Source organism: Onychomys torridus, chromosome 7, assembly GCF_903995425.1.
Source record: "Onychomys torridus chromosome 7, mOncTor1.1, whole genome shotgun sequence".
Taxonomy (NCBI): Eukaryota; Metazoa; Chordata; class Mammalia; order Rodentia; family Cricetidae; genus Onychomys; species Onychomys torridus.
The window spans coordinates 96,322,091-96,345,711 of record NC_050449.1 but is presented as its reverse complement, the minus strand read 5'-3'; the positions used below and the strand labels follow the sequence as shown (position 1 = coordinate 96,345,711).

At 49.0% G+C, this 23,621-nt stretch overlaps 1 protein-coding gene across 6 annotated transcripts in view; it reads left to right on the top strand.

Annotated features, from left to right (window-relative positions):
• Positions 1-22,185, top strand: part of Tmem108 (transmembrane protein 108) — a 269,467-nt gene extending 247,282 nt beyond the window's left edge. For 4 of the 6 annotated variants that reach the window (XM_036193174.1, XM_036193173.1, XM_036193176.1 and 1 more), the window contains 4 exons: positions 910-1,005; positions 7,253-8,653; positions 16,752-16,906; positions 20,359-22,169. In XM_036193174.1, the coding sequence (XP_036049067.1) occupies positions 910-1,005; positions 7,253-8,653; positions 16,752-16,906; positions 20,359-20,481 (1,775 nt within the window). In that variant the 3' untranslated portion in view covers positions 20,482-22,169. Of the gene's footprint in view, positions 1-909; positions 1,006-7,252; positions 8,654-16,751; positions 16,907-20,358 lie in introns of all 6 variants that reach the window. The other 2 variants (XM_036193177.1, XM_036193178.1) reach the window with 1 other exon arrangement.
• The last annotated feature ends 1,436 nt before the right edge of the window (positions 22,186-23,621 follow it).

The window sequence follows — 23,621 nt, the reverse complement described above, 5'->3', positions numbered from 1 at the left end:
CCACTGCAGGCAGAGGTTTCAGAGGGTCTCATTCTTCACCAAATATTTATTGTAGCTCAGGTGTTGAGCTAGATAGGAGGATTAGAACATTGAACCTGACATCCCAACACTGGTTGGTGGCTTAGACAGAGCACAGGTGGGAAGTAGACCAAGCCTTGCTTATTTCCATCAGAGAGATGAGCTCAGAGATTAGAAGTGCATGTGCGCGCGCGCACACACACACACACACACACACACACACACACTCACACACCCGCCACACACACAAGGTTCCCGGCAAAGTTGCTTTCTAAGACTCGAGGTAGAAAATGTTTGGGTTAAATCAAAATAACTACAGCAGATAACCAAAGACTGAAAATAAAAGGCTGCGGAGCTGTCTGTGTGTTGCTGCATTTGAGAACACAGGGTTTTAATTATGGTCATTGATAACACTGGTTGTATTCTCAATAACAACATTGTCTTTATCCTACATTCCTCTGCTCATGCAGGACATTTTCCCAAATCAAAAATCCCTCAGTCTTAAGGATCTCTTTCTTGAGTGTCTAGGATCAAAGCCTGAGCTTTCATCCTGAACTGCTGCGTGGCGCCCTCTGGACCTTAGACAAATGGTTTAACCACATGATAGCTTGGAGATGATGGGGGAAACATGACCTGCAAATTTATCATGCTTGTCTATTTCGTGTTCCAAGAAAAGGCCTATGTTCTATGTGTGAGAGGTCAGGAGGAGTCGGGAGAAGTAAGAGAGTGCATGAACATGTACATGGTTGTGAGCACATACATGTTTGACTAGAAAACTTATCAGCCTCCCAGAGCTACAGCACAAGACAAACTCACATTGGCTAGAGGCCACAGGTGTGTCAGGGCACACAGGCCTGACTCACATGGTTTTCTTGCTTGCCTGTGTTCTAGAGACTGTGCTCTGGGAAGCAGTTCCCAGTGGAGTCATGGATCTCATCAGTCCAGCTGTTGAACCTGTGATCTCTGGACATTTCTGGAACCCACCAGGTGACGGCCCCAGTTAGCTCAGAGTACTGAGCAGAGCTTCTGCCCTTCAGCCTGGAGAATGGATGCCCAACTTGATGGGAGGGAGCTTGTGGAGTGTGGCTGCCTGGAGAAGGGGAAACGCCGAAGATCTGTGCTGCAGCTCCTTAGTCAAGGTCAAGAGGCCTGCGTTGCCTCTTCAGCGCAGTGACTCAGTCCTCCTAAACTCAATGATGGCATATTTAATTCTAAGTTATAACCATGCTCCAAAGAACTGGAATTTTTATGTGGTTTTTAAAATAAAATGAGCCTTTGGAATTCAAAGAACAGAACACACTAGGGTCCTGGAAACACACTGGGTGTAAAGGGTTCTGAAAGTTGGGAACATCAGTGGGATTAGCCAGGCAGTGTCCTCAGCTGCTCCCCCGTCTAACCCTGTGCAGCTGTGGTTAGCTGTAAGTCATTTTACTTTTGGGGTCTTCGCCTTCTCATCTGTCAGGTGGAGTTACAATAGTCCAGACATCCCTTTCTGATCAGAAGACAATTTTGGAATTAGGAAGTTCATGTCTAGGCAAGGTTGTAGGTCAGCAAAGAAAACAGCTGGGACCTGACCTGCTGTTCTAGAGGCACACTTTTGTTGTGTTATGAACACATCAACTGCAGAATCTAAATCCCCAAATGTCCAGCATACTTTGTACTGCCCCAACTAGGTAATTTATGGTTTCCTCAGCATTCTGGCATCTGGAAGTCCAAGGTCAAGAGCTAGTATCCACGAGGATCCTCATGCTTTGCCATCCCATGAGAGGAGAGAGGGGAAAGAGGGCCCAATGTACTGCTTTAAAAACAAAAACAAAAACAAAAACACACACCCTCAAAAATGACTATTACATTCCTGCAAACTGAGTCCCAATTGCCTCCTCTTAGGGCCACCTTCCCAATACTGTAGCTTTGTAAGCCAGTGACTCGTGATCCTTGGCAGACCCTTTAAACCATTATACTATGTTCCAGTTTAAAAATAAATAAATAAAAATGCCCACCACGTGTGGTAGCACACAGCCATCGATTCCAGCACTCAGGAGGATTCCAAGTTCAAGGCTAGTATGGGCTACATAATGAGATCCTGTCTCAAAAGAATAAAGAGATAAAAATAAAAATGCTGGTAAAGAGGCTTAAAGCTATAACGATATATTTTGCTGTAGTTGGTCACGAATTTCAGGGTTGACTGGACTCCTTCAGGAAACACTCTTCCTTGGTGGCCATCGAATGCTAGCCCAGGGCTATCTGCAGGCTTCCTCACTGTCACATTTGGTGCCTGGCTGAGGCTAGAGCAGCAGGGACTCCTCAGGAAATCCCCACATGCTCTTTCCTTTGAGGAAGCTATACTCCTAATACAAGACTAACACTGTCCCCGAGAGAAATGCAGAAGGTGTGAGACCTCTACCATGACATGGAAAGGCAGAGTGGTCACAAATGCCCATTTCGGCTCAAAGGAAAAGGAGGTAGATGCCATCTAGGATTAAAAAGGCAGTGGACAGCATACCCTGTCTTATCAACTGGATGTGTAAGGAGAATCCACTGAAGAAGATACTTAGAGTTCCACTTAATTTCCTTATTATTTTGTTTTTATGAATTATCAATATAACAAATGTATACAAACTTTTTTTGCATACAAACTTTTAAACACACAATTTCCAAGTAAGAGAGAAGAACTCAACCTAGAAAATGAATTCCCAAAGATGGTAAATCATGGCCTTTAACCATGCAGAACATAGAGGTGGGGGGTGGAGGCAACAAGCGGAGAGATGTTAGGGGTGGGGAGTATAGCTCAGTAGTAAAGCTTGCTTAGCATGCCTGAGACTGTGGGGGTTCTGTCTTCAGCACTGACAAAAACAGAAAAAGGATATATTAAGTGAAAGTGGCTTGAAAATGTAATCCTTAGAGCCAGGCTTTGCTGAATCCCAGTTCAGCATTCCTCAGCTGTGTGGCCACCAACAAGGTCCACTGGCTTCCTTCTGTCAATTGCAGCATGGAGCTAATAAGAGCACCCCTGTCCAGCTGCTATGAGGACAGATGTGCCTGCAAAGGTTTGCCCTTCCAGCAGCTTCCATGCCTGTGCCAGATGCAAATGCCAGTGCCCAATATGGACTGTGGGCAGCCAACCAAACACACAGGAGGAGGATGCCCTCTCCATCCTTTGAGATGACATGTGCATGGGAATTCTAGGGAGGAGGCCACCTTCTGTGACATCTGGGCACCCATCAGTCTATGGGGCTCCCACTGTCCCCCATTCCCCACACTTATCCTTACTCTGACACGTTTTTGGTTTTTTTGTTTGTTTGTTTGTTTGTTTTTTTAAATTTGGCTCTACATTTTAAGCATGTCAAGCTAGATTTTAGTTTTAGTGACTCTTACATATTTGGAATTAGTCTCAGGAGTCCATTATGCAAATCCATGCAAATGATATGCAAAGAGGCAGTCGCTCCAGATTGTGGGGAGGGGGAGAGTGTAGACCAGTACAAAGGGCCTTGAATGAAAATTTGCATGTGTTAGAGGAGCCCCTGGTTGAAGGCCTTGCACATTCATTGTGAGAGTACACATCACATCCTTCATTTGCTAACCTTTTGTGCTAAGGAGAAAGGGTGTAAGCTCTTGTCTCATCTCCATATTCAAGGTGACAATAAGGTTAAAAGGAGTTGGACAGTTCAACCCTTGTAGCTATTTTATGATACAAATGAAAATTTTTATTTTTAAAATAATGGCTGTGATCCAGGCTGTCTCCTTGTGTGACTTTTCCTGGGGAGACAGGAACAAACGTCTAGACACCCCATTCAGGGCACAATAGCAAACCAAAGAAATGATTCCACCCAAACCTAACTCAGTGAACTGATGGGTAGGAATATGGGCAATTCAAAGCCCCACTTTGGCCTAAATGACAGTTCCAGAAAGCTGCATCCCAGATTCCCTGATGCTTTGGGGCAGGTCTAACCGTCTCCTCTCCCCTTGCAAACATTTGTTACTTGCATAAACCTGGAAAAGTACCACATAAGTTTTCTAAGTTTCATGAGCTCCCAGAGTCTCCCAAATGGCTACACCACACTCCCCAACCAGCCAAGTGCTATTGCACCAGCCACACCACTTGGTCAGCACTCTATACAGTGAAGAGGTTGATTTAGGTGAACTCTAGGGCTCCTCTCTATGCTAACCAAAGCTCAAAGCCCCATGGCACCCAGGAATAAATTTATGCGTGTATAGTAACAAAGATTGGAGTCTAAATGCATGATGGAGAAGAAACTTTACAGGTTGCTTTAGGGAAGAAGGAAATGTCTGGGGAGTCTGGTACCTGAAGAGCAGCAGCAGTCAGGACAGTCACAGGGTCTGTCTGGGGTAATCTGAGCCCCTGTAGGCTCCTAGTGAGGACATCAGGGGAATTTCTTTCTCTAACCATTTTAAACCCCAAGCAGCATAAGCCTTGTGTTCTGATGTCCGCTGCATTCTGCTGGAGGCTTGGTAGCTCTGCTTCCCACTGTGTGCTTGGCCCTGGGGTTAGCTGGTGTCTCTCCCCAAACTCTGTGCTGGTGACTCTGAAGCCAAAACAACATAATATCCTTGGCTCTAGGGCTCAGACTGCCAGACACATTCTGTGTTCCAGCTCGGCGGTCCCCAGGGGACTTAATGTTAACTCTAGCTACAGCAGTAGCCACCCAATGGACATAGTTATGACCTGCCAGCCCCTGGACCGAAGACCTCCCTAACTCAGCCTTGTGATACCCAAAGGGTATGGAAGGTAGGATGAGCACCCAACAAGCAGGGCTGAGGGCGTCTCCTTAAGGCACATTATGTGAGGTGCTCCTAGTGAGACTGGGGTGCTACCATCAGCTCCCAGCTTCCCTGTTTCACCAACCTTAGCCCCCTTGACTGACCCTCACCTCATCTCCCAATGTAATCCACTTACCCACATGCCCTTTGTCTCCATCTCCCTGATTTCAGAAGAGCTCTGATACAAAAGCCTTATACCCAGCTGCTGTACCGAGATAGCACTCTCTGAATGGCTTAAACCAGATACTTATTTCCCCAAAGCTTCTGAAGGCTGGAATTTCAGTATCAAAATAGTACCAGGGTTGGATTCTTGTGGTAGCAGCCTTGGCCCCTCTCCTTGCATCACTGACAGCCTCCCTCTTGCTGCCCTGCCCTCACAAGAGTATCCTTCTGTGACCCTGTTATCACTCTGATGCCCCATCTCTTCTTAGAAGGATACCAGTCAAACTGTGTTATGGTTCATCCTTTGACCTCTGTTCATCTGAATCTCCCTTTTGAATACCTCTCTCCAAATAGTCGCATTCTGAGATTCTAGCATTGGGGTGGGGGTCAGGGGCATTGTTCAGCTCTTAACAGTCATGAGACCAACTTATAGCAGAATGTCCCTCGCACATTAAAGGTTGCCACCACCAAGGACCACCCCCGTGGTGCCAAGCTGCAAGGTTTGTGTTTGTGGGGCTGGAATAATAACCCTGAACAGATCAGAACAAAATAGTATATTGCTGCTGCTGTGGGTACAGCTGATGGGCCTCCACCTCCCCCTGCATCACTGGTGGCTGTTAACTAGGAAAAGCATATGCTTTAGAGACGGCCCTGGCTCCACACGCTCCTGAGACTGTGTGACTGCACACATGTTCCCTTGTCTCCCCGGGCTTTCCCACCCTGTCAGATGGTTGCTAGGATTGACTTGAATGAGCAGAATGTACTGCAAGTGTGTGGGCTGACTTGTGAATGAAAGTGCAGAAAACTGGCTTGCTTAGGGTAGCCATTGGTCCTGGAGACAGTAAGCGTTGTTGCCTCTGCTAAAGACAAGGTGCCCCAACCTCCACAGTACTGGCTTAGCTGTGAATATTAGGTCCAAGGGTTATTCCAAAAACTACCCCATACTGAATGGTACTCCAGGCACACTTCCTCCAGGTTCCTCCCTCTAGCCAAAGTCCCACCATCTCTGCCAAACTCCCATGAATCCCAAGCAGGACCCTGCCTCCCACCGCTAGCAACTTTGCTGCCCATCCCAGAATTCATGTGGGAATCCTACCCATGACACCAGTGTGGCTGCTTGCCCTGCTGGAGCATGGTGAAGTACAGAAAGGCTCCGAGAGAGTTGTCAGATCTCTACCTGCTCTCTAGGGTCTAGATAGGGTTGAGAAGAAGTCCAACAATGACAGTGGAATGCATATGAACACGGGTGTGTTGAGAATCACAGAATCAGGCCCTATTAGAATGTCCCACCACCCATCAGCAACAGAGACCAGCTCTCCCTAACTGGTGTAGCTACAACCGCCCAGGATCTCAATGATCCCATGTGTTCTGTTGATGTACAGGGTTACTGGCCCGTGGTGCTGTGATTATGAAACCATTTCTATTTAGGAATGCTTTCAAACTCTTAGATGTTTATGCTTTTGCATTCTTTCAATAAACTTATAAGACATACATTATTATGCAGCCCTCTTTATTGTTCAGAAGGGCTCCTCCGACTCAAAAAGACCAAGTAGTACCAATGAGGACTTCCAAGTTCAGCTACATAAGGAACCATGGGGAAAGCACTTCATGTCAAACCTCCAACAGGCAGTGGTCTTTCTACAGCATTTTCTGTCCCAGACTCTACTGTGGTGTTAGGAAAGCTAGATCCGATTGCCCTTCTCTGGACCAGTGTCCTCTTCTGTCCATCATGCTCCTATGGCACCAGGGCATCTCTGCTTACTTCAGGGTCATCTGTGGGTCTGGAGGGTGGCTGCCCTGTTTGTACTCTGGGGTCAGCAAGTCTGAATGAGCAGGGGTCTGACATTGGCACTTTGTTCTTCTTCAAGAAAAGGACTAGGAGTTCATTAGCTCCCTCACCCAAGCCTTCCCCAGTTGGCTGTGAGCGGCTCATGGGTCAGGCTGGCCTAGACTACTCCCCAGCTGCAGTGACAAGTCTCTCAGGCTCTCATTCCAAGACAGTACATGGAGAGAGGGGGCTGGTGGCATTCTGGGAAATTAGGCAAAGGGTGGGATTGGCTGATCTGATTGCCTCAGGGTCACCCAGTGCTGCCATCTTCCATGATAGGTCACATCCTCCTCCCTCTGTATAGACTTTCCCCAGCTGTTCTGGTGTCTCGGTGCCAGGGTGGCCTAAGAAATGCCCCAGATATCCTTCCTGCTTCCCCAGAGCTGTCTCCAAGTCTTGGGTGAGGATGACCTGGCTATGTGCAACATCTTTGTTCCTCACCTCTGTCCTCTCTCTCCCCCACAGGCTTTCTCCTGACCTTGGCACTGACCAAAGCTCTGGTACTCGCCGTCCAGGAACCATCTCCCAGGGAATCTCTGCAGACCCTTCCCTCAGGCAGCCCCCCAGGCACCATGGTGACAGCACCTCACAGCTCTACCAGACTTTCCTCCATGGTGACACTGAACCCCAAACCTGATGGACCCGCCTCACAGGCTGCAGCCACTATGGAAACAATCTCTCATCCAGAAGGGCACCCTCCTACAGACACCATGTCCACTGTTATGGTGACAGCTGCCATCCCCCGTCCTGAAAGCCCTCTGCCCACAGGTTCCCCTCCAGCTGCCATAGCAACCACATCCTCCCACTCCGAGGGCCGCCCCCCAGGGGATGCCGCCCCCACCATCCTGCCAACAAAGCCAGCAGGAGCCACTAGCCGCCCCATGATGCCCCCACGGGCCACCACTCGTAGACCCCCCAGACCCCCAGGCTCTTCCAGGAAGGGGGCTGGTGGTTCATCTCGCCCTCTCCTACCTGTACCCAGTGGCCACTCAGCAAGGAAGGAGGGCCAGAGGGGACGAAATCAGAGCTCAACACACCTGGGGCAGAAGCGTCCTCTGGGGAAAATCTTCCAGATCTACAAGGGTAACTTTACAGGGTCTGTGGAGCCAGACCCATCTGCTCTTACCCCCAAGACCCCACTCTGGGGCTACTTCTCTTCACCACAGCCCCAGACAGTGTCTCCAGCCACAGCACCCAGAAGCACCTCATGGGTGCCCCCCACAACCTCCCTGGTACCTGCAAAGGACAAGCCAGGCCTTGTCAGAGCCAACCAGGGGAGAGGCCCCACATTTACCAGCCCAGCAGGGGAGCCGGATGCCACAGCAGCCTCAGGAACCCCTGCCGGTACACAGCCTGCCCTAGTGCCTTCTCAGCGCCCTCATGGTGACATGCAGGACAGCCCTAGCCACAGTGACTCTTGGCTTGCTGTCACCCCTGACACCAACAGACCCCTGTCTGCCAGCTCTGGGGTTTTCACGGCTGCCACGGGGCCCACCCAGGCTGCCTTTGAGGCCAGTGTCTCAGTCCCTTCCCAGGGCATCCCTCAGGGAGCACCAACAACCCCTCAGGCCCCAACCCGGCCCTCAGGGGTCTCAGAAAGCACTGTTTCTCCAGCTGGGGAGAAGACTGAGGCCTCCCCCACCACAACCGACAGGGGACCCAGGCCTCTGTCCACAGTGCTGTCCACAGCCACAGGCAACTTCCTCAACCGCCTGGTCCCTGCTGGGACCTGGAAGCCGGGAACAGCGGGCAACATCTCCCATGTGGCTGAAGGGGACAAGCCCCAGCACAGAACCACCATCTGTTTGAGCAAGATGGATATTGCCTGGGTCATCCTGGCCATCAGTGTGCCCATCTCTTCCTGCTGTAAGTACCCTCCGCTCCTCACGCTCTCTCCTGTCAACTTCCCCATCCCCCAGACTCTCCCACTGAGTGAGCTGCAGAAAGCCCTAGATCCCAGCAAAGGAGACAGCAAGGGAAGAATCCTGGCCCGCCCATCCCTGTCCCGGGTCCTGGGTTTAACTCAAATGTCCATGGATCATAAAGCCACAACTCCCAGAGCTGGCCAGCCCACACGTGTTGCAGAAACACCAAACTGGCGAGACTTGGCTTGCCTAGGATCCAAGTGGCCAGGCTGCAGTCCTTTCTTGAAGTATCTGTCCTTCCCGCCTAGGATGATTACAACCCTGCCTCAAGGGGCCAGGTACCATGGGTGACAAGTGGCCCTGGGGAGTTAACAGGCTACAGATCATCGCCACCCTCTCCTGCTTCTCCATCTTGTCTTCTCTCCCCTCCATCTCTCTCCCTTCCCCTGAGGAAGGAGAGATAAAGCTTCCATGGGCTGGGAAGTCCCATCAGTCTTGGCCAAAGCCCAGTTCTTAATGAACCAGCTCAGTTAAGGCCTCAGAGTTACGTGGATTCTAGCTCTTCTCCATCCCTACACCAGCCAGCCTGCTTTTTACCCTTCATAGTAGTGTGAGCTCCATGCATGGTAGACCTTATAATTCTCCACTCCATGGCAACCCGCACTTCTCTGCGGCATCCTGTCCCTCGGAGTGAGGAGTCAGGAGGCGTTCAAGAACCCACAAAGACCCCCCAGAACCTTAATGTTTCCCTTATGGCTTCCCATGTCATACTCTGTCCTCAGAGGATCTTCACTCGACTCCACCCTAACCTACCTCAAATGGTTACCATTAAAGTGCCACCCCATGCTCCTCACTCCCCCTGGACAGCCTGTTCTCTGGCCTTTCATGTTCTGCCCAGCTCTCTTGAGAACCTCAAGTTTTGCCTTGCCATTTTCACCCTTCGGTCCCTAAGTGGTGTCCACCTCAGTCCCAGACACATGGGAGTGGCTCTCAGAGAGCAAAATTCTTGACCTAAGAAAGCTCGTCCTCATCTATGACCCTCGGGGTCTCCTTCATAGAACTGTATTGCCCAAACCTGCTATATCTGCCCCCTCTGAATGATCACCTCTTTATCCCTGGTCCCCCGTGAGTGCAACATCCCATACATACCCAGGCATACTAGGGAAGTCAGTAGGGAACACGTTAGCCACACTAACAGAGCCTGTGCTGGCATCCATCCTGTTGGCTCAACAGGCTTCAGATCACCCTATGGGCTAAGCTTGGTCTTAAATGAAGCCCCAAGGCTTCCCATGGAGAAGCTGTGAAGCCAGGATCACACACACACCCGTGTCACAGGTCAGCACCGACAGCCCCTGACACGGCCAGCCTTCTGCTCATCACCACAAATACCGCTTCTCCCAGCTTTGCTGACAGACCTTGTGTCAGGGCTGGAAGGCCACGTCTGTTCCAGGACCCAGTACCCAGTTCAGAGAACATGTAAAGTTGGTGATGCCTCATGCTCGGTGAAAGCAGCTTTGTTGTCTGTGGTAGGAACATACGTAATTTTCTCAAGGTGTTATTGCTTGCTTCTAAAAGAGGGATGAGGTGGAGAAAATGTAGCACTATCGATAAGCAAATTATTAATGTGAGAACTGCTTTATATAATCTTTCAAGTGTGTTGGGTGCTCTAATTTACAGTTAGAGTTCTAGGCATGTCTTTTTCTATCCCCACACTATCTGGAGAAAATAAACAAGAATACACAGCACCGAGGTGTCAGGAGACTTTGGTCATCACCCACACTCTACTGTTGTTAGTAAACTGATGTCAATCAAGGCAAGAGCAGAGATGCAGCCCCAAACTGCCCCTCAAGGACAATTCAGAGCTCCAAGAGCAGCCTTCAGATTCAGGGGGCTGCAAGAGGAGACACACTTTCTAAAGATCTGGTTTGGTTCATGCTGGACTTTTATAGCTCCATGGAGACAGCAGAGCCCACTTTCTTGGTGTTTCTGCATTTATACAAGTGGCACCTCACTTCTACATGGGCCTTGGCTGCCTCTTCATAAGCTCTGTGTCCTTGGTCACAGCCAGTGCTGTCATGAGCCATCTTCGACCACAATCAGGGAATATCTGTCCAGTCTCAGAACTCTAGGCGCTGTTCATAGAAATTTTCATCTGTTTGGGATGTTTCCATAGTCCTGCCCTATCTAGTGATCAGACAAGCTGAGCTCTTCCAGGCCTGATGGCCCACGTTCCAACCTTCCCTGCTGTCTGTGTACCCCAACGCTACTCTAGAGACCTCACAGTGGACTCTAGCCCTTGCCAGACTGTCAGGTATTCTAGGCAGTCTGGCTGATAGCAAAGTGCAGTATAGAATTTATCACCTCTTGCAGAAGGGGCAAGAAGAAAAGCCAGGTTGTGAAGAGCAATAGGGACTCGACCCCAGCTAAGGTTTCTCCACCCCGTGGTTGCTCACCATAGGGCAATTCCCCTAGTTCTAATCAAAGTGAGGGATGAGAAATAGTGAATCGAGTCTGTACATGGATGGAAGGTCAGCAACACACCTGCCCTTCCGCATCACAAGCCCTCTCTGTGGCTGGAAGGGTACCAATGTGCAAGAGCTGAGGAGTGCTTTTGTCTCCTGAGCCCTGCCAGACACTCTCCACCAGCTCTGCTTCAGATGTGCTGAGAACTGAAATTGATTGGCTCCAGGCCACTAGGAGCTAGGGCCAGGAGCCCTGTGGCTGCTGAACTGGTCTCTGCTGCCACCATCAGGATGCACACAGAACCTGCCGCCTCCTGTTAGCAGCCCCTGGCCTGCCATTGGTCACTGCTCACCAGTGGGTGCTCTGGGTCTTCACAGAACCATTTGGAGGCTCTGCTGAGCTCCCTGGCCTCACACTGGGAGTGTTTTCTCCCAGCCATGCCCCCCTGCCTCCCAGAGAAGCTGGAGCTTTGGGGAGGATTAGATAAGTTCAGCCTGACAGGGCAGGGGAGAGCCGCTACCTGGCCTTGACAATGCACCTTGCCCCAGAGCAGGGCTTCTTCCAGACTCTGGACCATTAGTGCAATATTCTAAGGGATGACATGTTACAGGGCCCATGATTCTTAGCTGTGCTCATGAATGTTAGCTATGAATATACACAAGACACATAAACCTATATGTGCATTGTCTATGTATGTGAGGGAGAGAGATGCAATTTTACTCACAGGACCTAACTAGCCTTGTAATTACCATTTAAGAAAACTTGGTTTAGACTGATTCTTACAATGAAGCAGAAAAGACAGACCCAAAGGAAGTGTGGCTAGGCACCCAGTCTCCTTATTATGGACCAATGAGAGGAGAAAGGATGGAGCTGGCTACAGCAAGGCAGGATTGTCCATGGATTGCCACCCTGCCCATAACCCTGTCAGGCTAAAATAGCTATCTCTGGGCTTCAAGGTAGTGTCCCCTGCTAGACTTCTAAACACCTACTTCCCACACACCAGGATGAGGAGCCAGACACTTAGCCCCTTAGTTTCCTGAGGCTTGTGGCCTTATATCCAGGGCACAGGAGCTGCAACACATCCCAGTCCCCATCTGCTGTCACTTGAATCCTTTATGGAATGTCCTCCAGTACTAAAAATGGCTTGTGGAATCAAACACACTTGCCCACACACCCAGCTCTTACCTCTCAACTGTGGTCTTAACCAGCATTCCTGCATTTTCTCTCTCTCTCTCTCTCTCTCTCTCTCTCTCTCTCTCTCTCTCTCTCTCTCTCTCTTTTTGGATGAGAGGTGTCTGCTGCGTTAGTTCAGGTCCCCTTAAGAGGGGGGAACCAAGATGGACTGGAACATGCAAGGCAGCTATATAAAACACCCAGGAAGAGCTAGAGGAAGCAAGGCAAGTCATATGCAGCAATGCAGGCCTCTTGCCATGGAAATAGATGGGGAATAATGAGGATGGAATATCTGAGTGTGTTTCTCCTGGGCTAGTAGGAGTCCTTGAGCTGTAGAGGCATCCTAAGGGACTGAGCATGCTCTGCTACCCCTGCCAGTCAGTCATGGTGCAGGCCTCTGGGAATGGGCACAGGGATAGTGGTGAATCTGGAGGGGCAGCAGGGTGTGGGCAGGACCTTTTCACACTTGTAAATCCTACCTCCAAGACCCATAAAAATCAGGGAGCATGCACTTGAGGTCTTATATCAGGGTCTGCTGCGGGGGAAGGTGCTCAAGAACTGACAGTGAGCAGGGGTGGCTGCTTCATCCCGAGGATTCACAGTGCATGTTCCAACAGGCCCGGCAGCTGGCAGTTCAGCAGGTGTCTGAAAAGGTTGGGTCTTTAGGGGATCTGTGGGCTTTGATTACCACTTCTCATCACCCACAAGGTCCTGTCGTGTGAACACAGTACCCAGGGCTCCAACTTCATACCAGTGACCCGCCTTCCTATCACACAGTTGATAGGTCCCAGAAGGTTCCTGGGGAAGCCAAGAGAGCTTGCTTCACTCCTGGAGCTGTTTTGGAGCTGCAGGATGCATAGAGGAGCCTCACTCATTCCCTGTAGCCTCGACAGCTGTTGCCTTTGGAGACATGAAGCAGTTGCTTCCTTGGCTAAATGGCTACATGGTTCACACCTTATTCACCGCCTGGCTTACAAAGGGCTTCTAATGCCATACTGTGTGTTCCCTGCGGTATGCAGAGCGGCAGGAGACAATGAGCATCTACTTGAAGTGACCAAAGCCCAGGTCCAAGGTGGTGAAATCACCAAGGTGGGTGATCTTGATCCATGTTCATTTCAGTAGCCTTCCGTTACCTCCTCCCTACATGGGAAAGATAACCGTGCCTTTCTCCCAGCGTGACTGTGTGGGTTCAAGAGGCCTGTCTGCTACATAGTGCTGAGTGCACATTAGAGTCCTTAAGGCCCAGCTGTACCTCTCTCTCTCTTGGATGAAAGGTCAGACCACTGAAATAAAAGCTCTAAACACAGCCAGAGCCTTAGCCTTGAGACCCTCCCAGTCACGGAGCCCATGTTTCTACATCTCTCTTGTAGAAGGTATGTGAGAAACACTAGAAAGTTCCCAAGAGACATAGAAGCCACCAGCCCTTCCACAGTTAGGACCACTGCACTCTGCACAGACCCAGGCTTCAGAGGCAGTGACAGTGTGGCACCGAGACACAGCAGTGGGCATGCTCGGCCAGCTGGGCAGCAGGGCCTGGGGATGTTCATCTCTCTGGATTCCTACTCCCTATTTCTCATATTAAAAATAGCAGATGAGAAAAGTCACCAGATGCTGGGCAGAATTCTGCTGCGTGCAGGATTGCATGTGAGCTGCACAGAGGCCGAGAGGTCAAATGCCAGACTCGGGTTTGTGAACATTGTGTTAACGTCAGGGTTACTCCCACATCCCTTTCACCAGGACCAGGCAGTCTCTAAGACTGTCTCTGTCACCTTGATCCCACTTGCTTGCCTGTGACTACTCAGGGGTTCCAAGGCATGAATGTCCCACTTCCTCAGAGACGTGACTTTTGAGGACATGTCCCCCCTCTGCCACCCTGTTTACAGTCTGTGGCAATGAAGTGTGTGATGTGATGTCAGACATCTTCACAGGCCGGCAAGAGAAAAGTGACTGTTTATCCTTGACAACCCCTGATGTCCCCTGGGCTCCAGCTTCAGGAGAGCTGAGAAACCCTGTGTCCTCACTTCCTAAGCATTTCTAAGCGTTTCTATTTCTCTAGGGATTCGGCTTTACTAGCTTGAATTGCCTTGGCCATTTCCTCCTTGATGTTTCAGAGACAGAGACTGGTGGCTATGAGGAATAAAGGGACCAGGAAGGGAGAGAAGGAACCATGGTGTCTCCCAGCAGAATGAAGAGGTGGTTTCCAACGTTGGGCTTTGCAGCACCTCTGCCCCTTCCTTCTTTCAAGCAGTGGAGAAAGAGCTTTAGAAGAATTCAAGGGAAAGGCAGAGCCACAAAATTTGAACAGTCTGATGCCATCCAGTCTCTGAAATCCCCTTGAGCCCATTTAGAAGCTCCTCCGTGTGTCAGGGACTTTTCATCGGGCACTTTAGAGGCCTGATTAGCAAGTGGCAAATCTTCCTATCCGAAGCAGATGAGGTAAAACGCAAATAGAAACTGTCTCATGACTTTGTTTAGAGATGGTCTCCAGGGGGCCAGTGGTTGGGAAGGAAAGTGTCAGAATGTTCCAGAGAACCCCCAGGGCTGGAGCCTGCGCTCTGAGATCTCTGCTCACAGATGTGCCAGCTTCTGCAGCTGCCCTGCATCCTGACAGTGAACTCACCCTATCTATATTGCTCAAACCCTTGGACTGTTTCTGAGGGAGCTGGCCCTCTGCTGCCCCCTGGTGCTGGCCTCTGAACAGAGCCACCCGGGCCCCCATTCCCAGGCACTGGGATGATTGGTACCTTCAAGATGTCATTCAGGTACATAGGGATGGCTATGTCCCCACCCACCCATCCCTTCACTGTGGAAGATTCTGGTGCTGGTGAACCTAGGCAGGACATCATTGCCCCTCCCTAGCTGCTCCGCATGATGTACCACCATTCTGCTGTGAGTCTGGACAAGACACCCTGCCTCTTCCACCTCAAAAGCTCCCTGAAAACATACTAAAATTACTGCTTGCACCTGGTTTATCAACAGAGCCCAGGCACACTTATTCCTCCAGGACCCTTTGGTCTCAGAGACTGCACAGACGAGGGTCACATGTCACACAGTGTGCGGGCAGGCTGAGAAGAGCTGTACTGTGGTCACCTCAGCAGGGGAAGCCCTCTTGTCAATCTCAGGCAGAAACCCCAGTGTTAAAGACCAGAAACTTGAGAGTCCACGCATCCAGGTTTGCTTTTAAGCCTATTGATAAAATTACTACCCCTCTATGGAAAAGTATGGACTCTTAACATTGACTCTGAGGTCAAAAGGAAAATTTAAAGCAATCAATAATGATAATTTCCCTGAAATGCAAGACCTACATGACTGAGTGTTCACATCTTTGTAAGTGAGCCTGGGGGTTTTATCTGATGCATCTGTCATCCTCCAGTTTCAGCTGATGTCTTTCCAAAGAGTGAGGCTCTGAACACACATGCTGGTCTTTGCAGCAGGCGCTGGGGAGCTCTCCACCAGAAAACAAAGCCCTTGCTTGACACATACTAAAAGCACAGCTCTGCAGCAATCACAAATGTCCCCCAAAGGCATGCAGCCTCCCTTCCCCAAGCCCTGGGGTCCACCTCTCAACACTACCCTGGCCTCCAGTCCTACCCCACCTCCCTACACTCCCTGCCATACTGATCTTTCTTTCCTCACACACACCTGGGCCATCCACACTTTGGTCCTTTCTTTGCACATGCTGCTCCCCAATCATAGAACATACTGCCCATTCTGCACGGGCCTAGCTCCTCATGATGCCAGTCCCCTTGCTATGAGGCTACCCTATGACTAAAGCAGGCTCTCTCACTTGCCCATTTTGTCTTTACTAGACAGCCATCCCTATTGAAATCACCTGATTCACTTTATTACCTATGTATCATCTGACCTCCTCTGTGAGCACCCAGTAGGATGGATGCTTAGGAAAACACTGGTTACTTTTTTTTTTTTTTTTTTTTTTTTTTTTTTTTTTTTGAGACAGGGTTTCTTTGTGTAGCTTTTGGAGCCTGTCCTGGAACAAACTCTGTAGACCAGGCTAACCTGCCTGCCTCTGCCTCCCGAGGGATTAAAGGCATGCACCACCCCCGCCCCACAACAGTGGTGACTATTAACAGTTTCTAGCACACAGTAGGTACTCAATATACAGGTAGTGGTTGGAAAAGACAAGCGAAGGCTAGCTCAGTAATTGGAGTGTTTGTCTTCCATGCACAAAGCCCTGGTTTCAGTCCCCAGCGCTGCCAAAGCCAGGCATGGTGGCACAGACCTGTGACCCCAGAACTCAGAAGGTACAGCCAGTAGGATCAGAAATTCAAGGCCATCCTCGGTTACATAGTGAGCTCAAGGCCAGCCTGGGATACGTGAGGCTATTTTTTAAAGAATGGATGGGTAAGTGGCTGGGTGCAGTTCCACCTCCTCTGCACCCCACTGGGACTTAGGCATTTATTTGTCCCCCAAGTCTACTTCTCTGACTGGAACTCTCTCCACAGCCGTCCTGTTGACAGTGTGCTGTATGAGGAGGAGGAGGAAGACCACCAACCCTGAGAACAACCTGAGCTACTGGAACAATGCCATCACCATGGACTACTTCAACAGGCATGCTGTGGAGCTCCCACGGGAGATCCAGTCCCTGGAGACCTCAGAGGTAACAGCCCCACACATCCAGGGCCACTCTCCACACAGAGAGCTGCAGAGTACCGCTCAGCCCCGAGGGCCTGCTGCCCCGCAGTGCTCTGTGGGCCAGGAGCTTCTCCCCCTGCCCCAGCCCTACTGAACTCGGGGTCTGAGCCCTTCTGCACAATGAAGTTTGGGAAAGCTGTCCTGTCTGGGAATAGTAATGAACGTTTATTGAGGACTTGTTTTGTGGAAAACAGCCTCTGGGGACTGTGAAGATGAAAGCATGCTCTCAGGGGACTTCCAATTTTGAGGTTTGGCCAGGAGATGAAGCTTGGTGTCATTCAAATGCAAACCAAATGAAGAACAGTAACAGATGAAATGCATGGGAACCTGGGGAGGAAGCCCTCCCAAGAGGCACAGGGAGGATTTCTGGGTTTCACTAGGTGCGCCCAAAAAGGAAGACAGAAGCTTGGAGATGGTCCAGGAGAGAGACGAGGGGCAGCTGAGCTGAGTTATTGTGACAGTGTACCTTGCCTTCCCTGTACCTCCATTCCCTGGGCATCTGGGTGAGCTTTGGTAACAGTAGCTTGTAGTTAGAGTTTTCCTGCCTGGCCCAGAGTCAGGACAAATCTCTCTCACCCACCAGTCCCACAGTCACTCAGACCCAACCAAGTAAACACACAGAGACTTATATTACTTATAAACTATATGGCCGTGGCAGGCTTCTTGTTATCTACTTCTTTTATCTTAAATTAACCCATTTCTATTCATCTATTCTTTGCCATGTGGCTCATGGCTTACCAGTACCTTATCTCTTTCTTGTCATGGCGGCGGCTGGTGGTGTCTCCCTGCCCCAGCCTTCACTTTCCAGAATCCTCTTCTTTCTTATCCCGCCTATACTTCCTGCCTGGCCAGTGGCCAATCAGAATTTTATTTACACAGAGCGATATCCACAGCAGTAGCTGTTCAGTCAAAGCTAATATCCAAAGGGCAGGTAGCAATACAAGCTTCATTGAAGGTTTTCGTTTGGGTGAGAAACCAGCACACATTTTTCTTATAGTGAGTGGGAAACCTGTGAAAAGTTTGAATCTGGGCAGTGAAGCCCAAATGTCTTAGATTTTCTAAGTGGGGAAGTGACCACTGAAGAGAAGAACCCATAAACATGCTGTAGAAAAGTTCCACCTGGAGAACACCATGGTGGTGTTCTTGTAGAACCAGAAGGGATGGGGGCTACAGTCTAGTCTGTGCCAGTCCAGGAGGCTCCCAGGAGAAGGGCCACCTGGCTTCGGCCTCCAGAACAGAAGGCACCACAAAAGCCACAGCAGAAAGTATGCCAGGTTTGGCTTCAGAGTGTACCCTCGCTCTCCCACCCTACCCTGCCAGTGTACCCCCTTGGTTCTGCTATATTTATAAAAGGGCTATAATCTGTTCCAACTCGCTAAACCTGTGCTGTGCGAGGGCAAAATGTAAGTAGTTTGGATCCAGGATGGAAACTGCTGAGGACATATGTGCCCTGTGGACCACCCACAGGATGGTCACATCCTCCTACATGCTGCATCCTCAGACATGTACCTACCATCCAGCCCCTCCCGCATGCCTTGCCTAAGAAAAGAAAAAAAAATCTCTGTGACTGGCTCCCCTGTGCTGTGATGATGGAATGGCAGATCCTAGTGCCCAAGGGAGCTTGGATACTTTTCTGTTTTTCCTCCTTTTCCTCCCTCCATCCCTTTCTTCCCCCCTTCCCTTACCCCTCTATTGTCCTGGTTGTTTCCTAAATACCTTTCTCTTTTCATGCAGTGCCCTATCCAGGTTTACCACTGGCCCATACTCCCCATTAAAACTATAAAACTATACAAGATTTCAACTTCCAAACCCTCACAGTGCCCAAGAGTACAGAAAACGACTTCTGTCCCTTCTCCATAATTAGGAGGGCCAGGCTTCCATGCACCCTCCTGGTGGGACTTAGCCAGGTCAGCCCTTGAGGGATATACCTGTCTCCTGAAAAGACATTTTATCAACAATGCAGTTACCTCTCGACTACCCATAAAGCAGCCAGCCCTTCTTCCTCAGGAATTGCCTTTTGTCTGCTTTGTATAAAGATAAACTTCAGAGAATGAAGCCATTTCTGAGAAGTCTAGCCTGGGCCAGCATACACAGGCTTATTGCTGCGTTTTGAGTCCACTTGCCTTGAAATGGCCTGGAAGTTCTGTGACTTTGGTGGTTTGGCATTTATTCCGGCGTTGGCTGGTGTGTCTTTTCCCTGAGTTAGTACCTGGATCCGGGACCTGCCATTAGTACCCCACAAGTGCAACCTCGAGATTCCCTTCCAAGCAGCGTGGAGTGCCTGTCTGAAGGCCTTTCCACCCTGGGGCTTAGACAGGTTGAGGTTGGGGGGGAGGGGGTGTTGGTTTCTTTGCTTGTTTTCACCCACCGTGTAGCACAGAGATCCGGTCTATCCACGTGGGTACTTGTGTTGCTTCATGACAGGGGCAATGATTCTCACCAGGTGGCAGGGGGGGGCCTTAAGAGGAGGATGGTCTGAGCTGTGAACACGGGTGAGCCTGTGAGACTCTGAAAGGTAGTTATGGGATGGGTGGTGCTGATGGGTGTATTTGGAAAGGAAAAGCTGCGAATTTGCCTGAGGAAGAGGCAAGAAGTGGAGTCTGGAGTCCAAGGTCATCAACCTTTGCTCACTAAGGCAGTAAGGTGTGTGTGTGTGTGTGTGTGTGTGTGTGTGTGTGTGTGTGTGTGTTACACAGTGAGCCTTGAACTTGCACAAGGAAAGCAAGAACACTTTTTTAGAACTTAAAAGTCTGGATGCAGGCTCTGCACCTTGGCACTGGCCTAAATAAAAAACATAAAGCCAGTAATCCAGAAATGAAAGTGCACATATTAGTTGATTTGTTGTTGCTGTGACCAAATTGCCTGATGGAAACACTTAAAGGAAAAATTGTTATTTTCATGGTTCCAGAAGGTTCGGTTCATCCTGGGAAGGTCACGGTTCACAAAGTGGCCAGTGCCACAGGGCAGAGAAATACTGGCCTCACCTGGCTTCCCCCTTTCTTTCCCCACTTTTATTCTGTTTGGGACAAACCATGGAATTCTGCCACCACCTTCAGAGTGGGTCTCTTCCCCCTTGATTAGGCCTCTCTGAAATCATCCATCCCAGACACTCCCAGAAGTGTGCCTCTATCCCTTAGGTGATTCCAAATCCAGCTAATCTGACCAGAAATAACCATCAGTGTGTGTGTGTGCATGCATGCATGTGCTTATGTATTTGTTTCCTTATTGTGTGCTTAGTTGCTTCATTTGTTGAGGCAGTCTCCCACTATGTAGCCCAGGCTGGCCTTGAACTTGCCATCCTCTGGAGTGCTGGGGTTGTGTGTGCTACCACACCCAGCTATACCTGTGCATTGCTTGAAGAGCAGCCAGCCTTCATTCCATCCCTAGCTCACACCGTCTTCCTCCTTCTCTCCTCAGGACCAGCTCTCAGAGCCCCGCTCCCCAGCCAATGGTGACTATCGAGACACTGGGATGGTCCTCGTGAACCCCTTCTGCCAGGAAACACTATTCGTGGGAAACGATCAAGTTTCGGAGATCTAGATGAAGCAGCCTCCTAGTTGCCATTCCCTATTTTTTGTCTCTAAATTATAAATATACAAATATATATATATATTATAAATATAACCTTTGTGTAACCCTGACTTAAACATTTTCAGCTTTTTTTCTTAAGAATTGTCAACATCTTTTTTACAAGTGTGGTTTAAAAAAATTTACAGAACGACCCATGGCTTTATAAAAATAAAGGTATTTCTAAGCAAAGCAGTTGCACTGATTGCTTCTCTTGACTGTTCTGGGCAGGTAGGGGTCTCAGGAGCCCTGGGCAGGTAATCAAAGTCTCCCATGGAAGCTGAATGTCATAATGGCCAAGTGATTGGTCCTTTGTCTGTTCTTGGAGCTATGGTTGACTCAATATGTCCGCATTTCCTGTCTCCTTGTATGTGTACTTGTAGAGGGGACTGGTGCACCAAGGCAGAAGACATAAACAAGGGTAAAGACAGAAGGGGACTTGCCACCCTGGAGTCTCACTGTGCCATCACTGAATGTCAACTTTAATGGACCTATGGACATCAAGGCATCATGGGGTTCCAGCCCCCTTGTATCACCCCACGGGATGCTCCCACCATGCTAGAAGGAACAGGACTGCCTTTGTCTGGCATAAAAGTGCTCCCTAGAAACCCTTCTCTGCATCCCTTTCCAACGCCCCCATCTGCCCTAGACCCCATGCCTCTCTTCCTGGGAGGACAGATGCTGCTCTTGGCCTTGGGTCTATGCCACACTTGTTCTTCCTGGGTCAAGTGTTTATTTAGATTCTGTATCACTTTCTCTGGAGGCAATGATGTTGTGCCCCCTGAGAAACAGGTTTATCTAGAAAGCCTTGTGGTGTAGAACTATTTTTTTTAAACCTTCCCTAGTAAATCTTTAAAGAAAAAGATTGCCAAATGAATCACTGAAGAGAAGTGCCATTCTGTCTACAGGCAGAAGCGCTGCAGACCTGCCCATGAACTTTCCATCAGCTTTCACTTCCCCCTGCCTTCCCTCTCTTGGTCCCCTGGTCCAGGTCCAGCTGCAGTCCTAGCACACACTGAACCCAGTGTGGCCAATTGGGAGCAGACTCTCAGAGACCCGAGAGGGGCTTCTGGAGGAATCAATGTTCTCTGTTCTCCTAACCCACCATGGCTAGGAATTTAACTTCAAACCCCCACCCCTTTAAAAGAAAAATAGTTTGATAGTATATTTTGAATATAGATGTTCTTATTGTCAGATTGGGACTTGAATCTGACTGTTGATTCCAATGTCTGTGTCGTTGCTATGGTCTTCTTACCACGACTTCCTCCCTCCTCCATTCTCCTTTCAGAAAGAAGGGTGGCCTTCAAAAGTAACATGTGTTTCTCAATGTTGTGTGGACCTACTTAACATGAGTCTGCTTGTCTCTTTTCAAAGACTTCAACCCACAAAAGCAGCAGGTTAAATGTTGTGCCGAGACTCGCTCTCTCACATGTTGCTGTCTGACCTTAACCTTACCATAATATTTCTGTTAGCTATTGCATTGAATATGCCAATGTGTGTGAGTATGTATAGAGAAAACTTGTTTGTAAAGTAAAATTTATATATAATATATGTCATCAAAGATACATATGTTATATATACATTTGTGGATGTATGACTTATTTTTCCGTATCCACAGAATTCAGCTACCATGTATATATAAATAAACTTATTTTATTACCCAGAGGATCAAGTTGCTAATACATTTTGCATTTTTTTTTATTTAAAAATAACCTTTAAGTCTCCCCTTCAATGGTACCCATAACCATCTCATTCCCATGTGTACTTTATCTAATTGAACATTATATTGAAATTTACAAGTGTGATGAGATAACACAGTCGAGATATCATTTAGTAAAACTGTTCTATTAGAACAAGAGGGTGGTTTTCCAAAGGAGAGTCAGCTCTCTTCAGATCTTTGAAAGACTGCTGTCCATTGAGCTGTGTCCCTTTGCCTGTCCCCATCTCCAGGGGAATGGGTAGATTTGAAATAACTGTCTTTGAGTCTGAGTGTGTCCAAAACCACTGATCATTTCCATTCCCTGGGCAGTAACAGTGCCTAGACCAATGACACCTTTACAGTCAGTAGCTTGAACCCTTCCTTCATTTAGCCTTGGAAAAATACATCCTGGAACTGACAGAAATACAGCTCCCTGGGGCCTAGCAGTACCTCCTGTATTAGGTGGTTGTTACCAGTGCACCATGGGAGCTGCAGAGATGGTATTCATAGGAAGAGTGCCATACCTATGTAAGCTAAGGCCTATAAGCTACTGCCCTTTCCTTGATTCCACTGGCTCCTTAATCTGTTAAGCAAATAACCAACACTGATATTTAATGAAGTATCTCCTGGGAGGTGGGGAGACACCTTAGGAAAGTGCCTTCTATAATGAAGATCCAGGTTTGATTCCCAGAACCCACATAAAATATCTGGGTGTTGTGACACATGCTTCTAACCCCAGCACTGAGGAGGCAGATCCCAGGTAGATCTCTGGGGCTCACTGGCCATCAAGGATAGCCTGATAGGTAGGTTCTAGGCCAATAAGATACCCTGTCTGAGACAGTAAGGTGGATAGCCCCCATGGATGCCCCTAAAGTTGGTCTCTGGCCTCCACGTGTACACAATGCAGCCAAGTGCCTCCTACATTGTCCTAAGTAAAAGTAGAAGGGGAAAGGGTGCAGTTTTCATGAATAGAAAATAAAAGTACACATAGTGCTGTAGAGGATAAGTAGGACCCGTGTGCCCTGGCAATTGGCAGATGCTAGTGACAACCTATGTAAGTCCCTGGAACAGAGAGGCTTTCTTAGCTCTGCTAAGTTCATGGACATGGGATCTCGGGGTCTTTTGTCACAAAGGAAGTAATGGTATCTCTAATATTTCTGGAATTGAACAGCATGTACCAACACAGCAGTACTTGTCCACACTATACTTTCCTACCTTCAAGTTGGACTGAAAAGTTAGTGAGCTAGACAGTGGAATTGTGCTCAGAATTGGGGTGTGCTTGGTACCTACCAGAAGTTAACTCCTGTTTCCTTCTCTTGCCTGGGGTCCATCTTCACATTACAGGATCAAGGAGTGTGTCCATCTCTAGACCTGGGGTGCCTAGTTTCAATACACTAAACCCTCAGCTCATGCC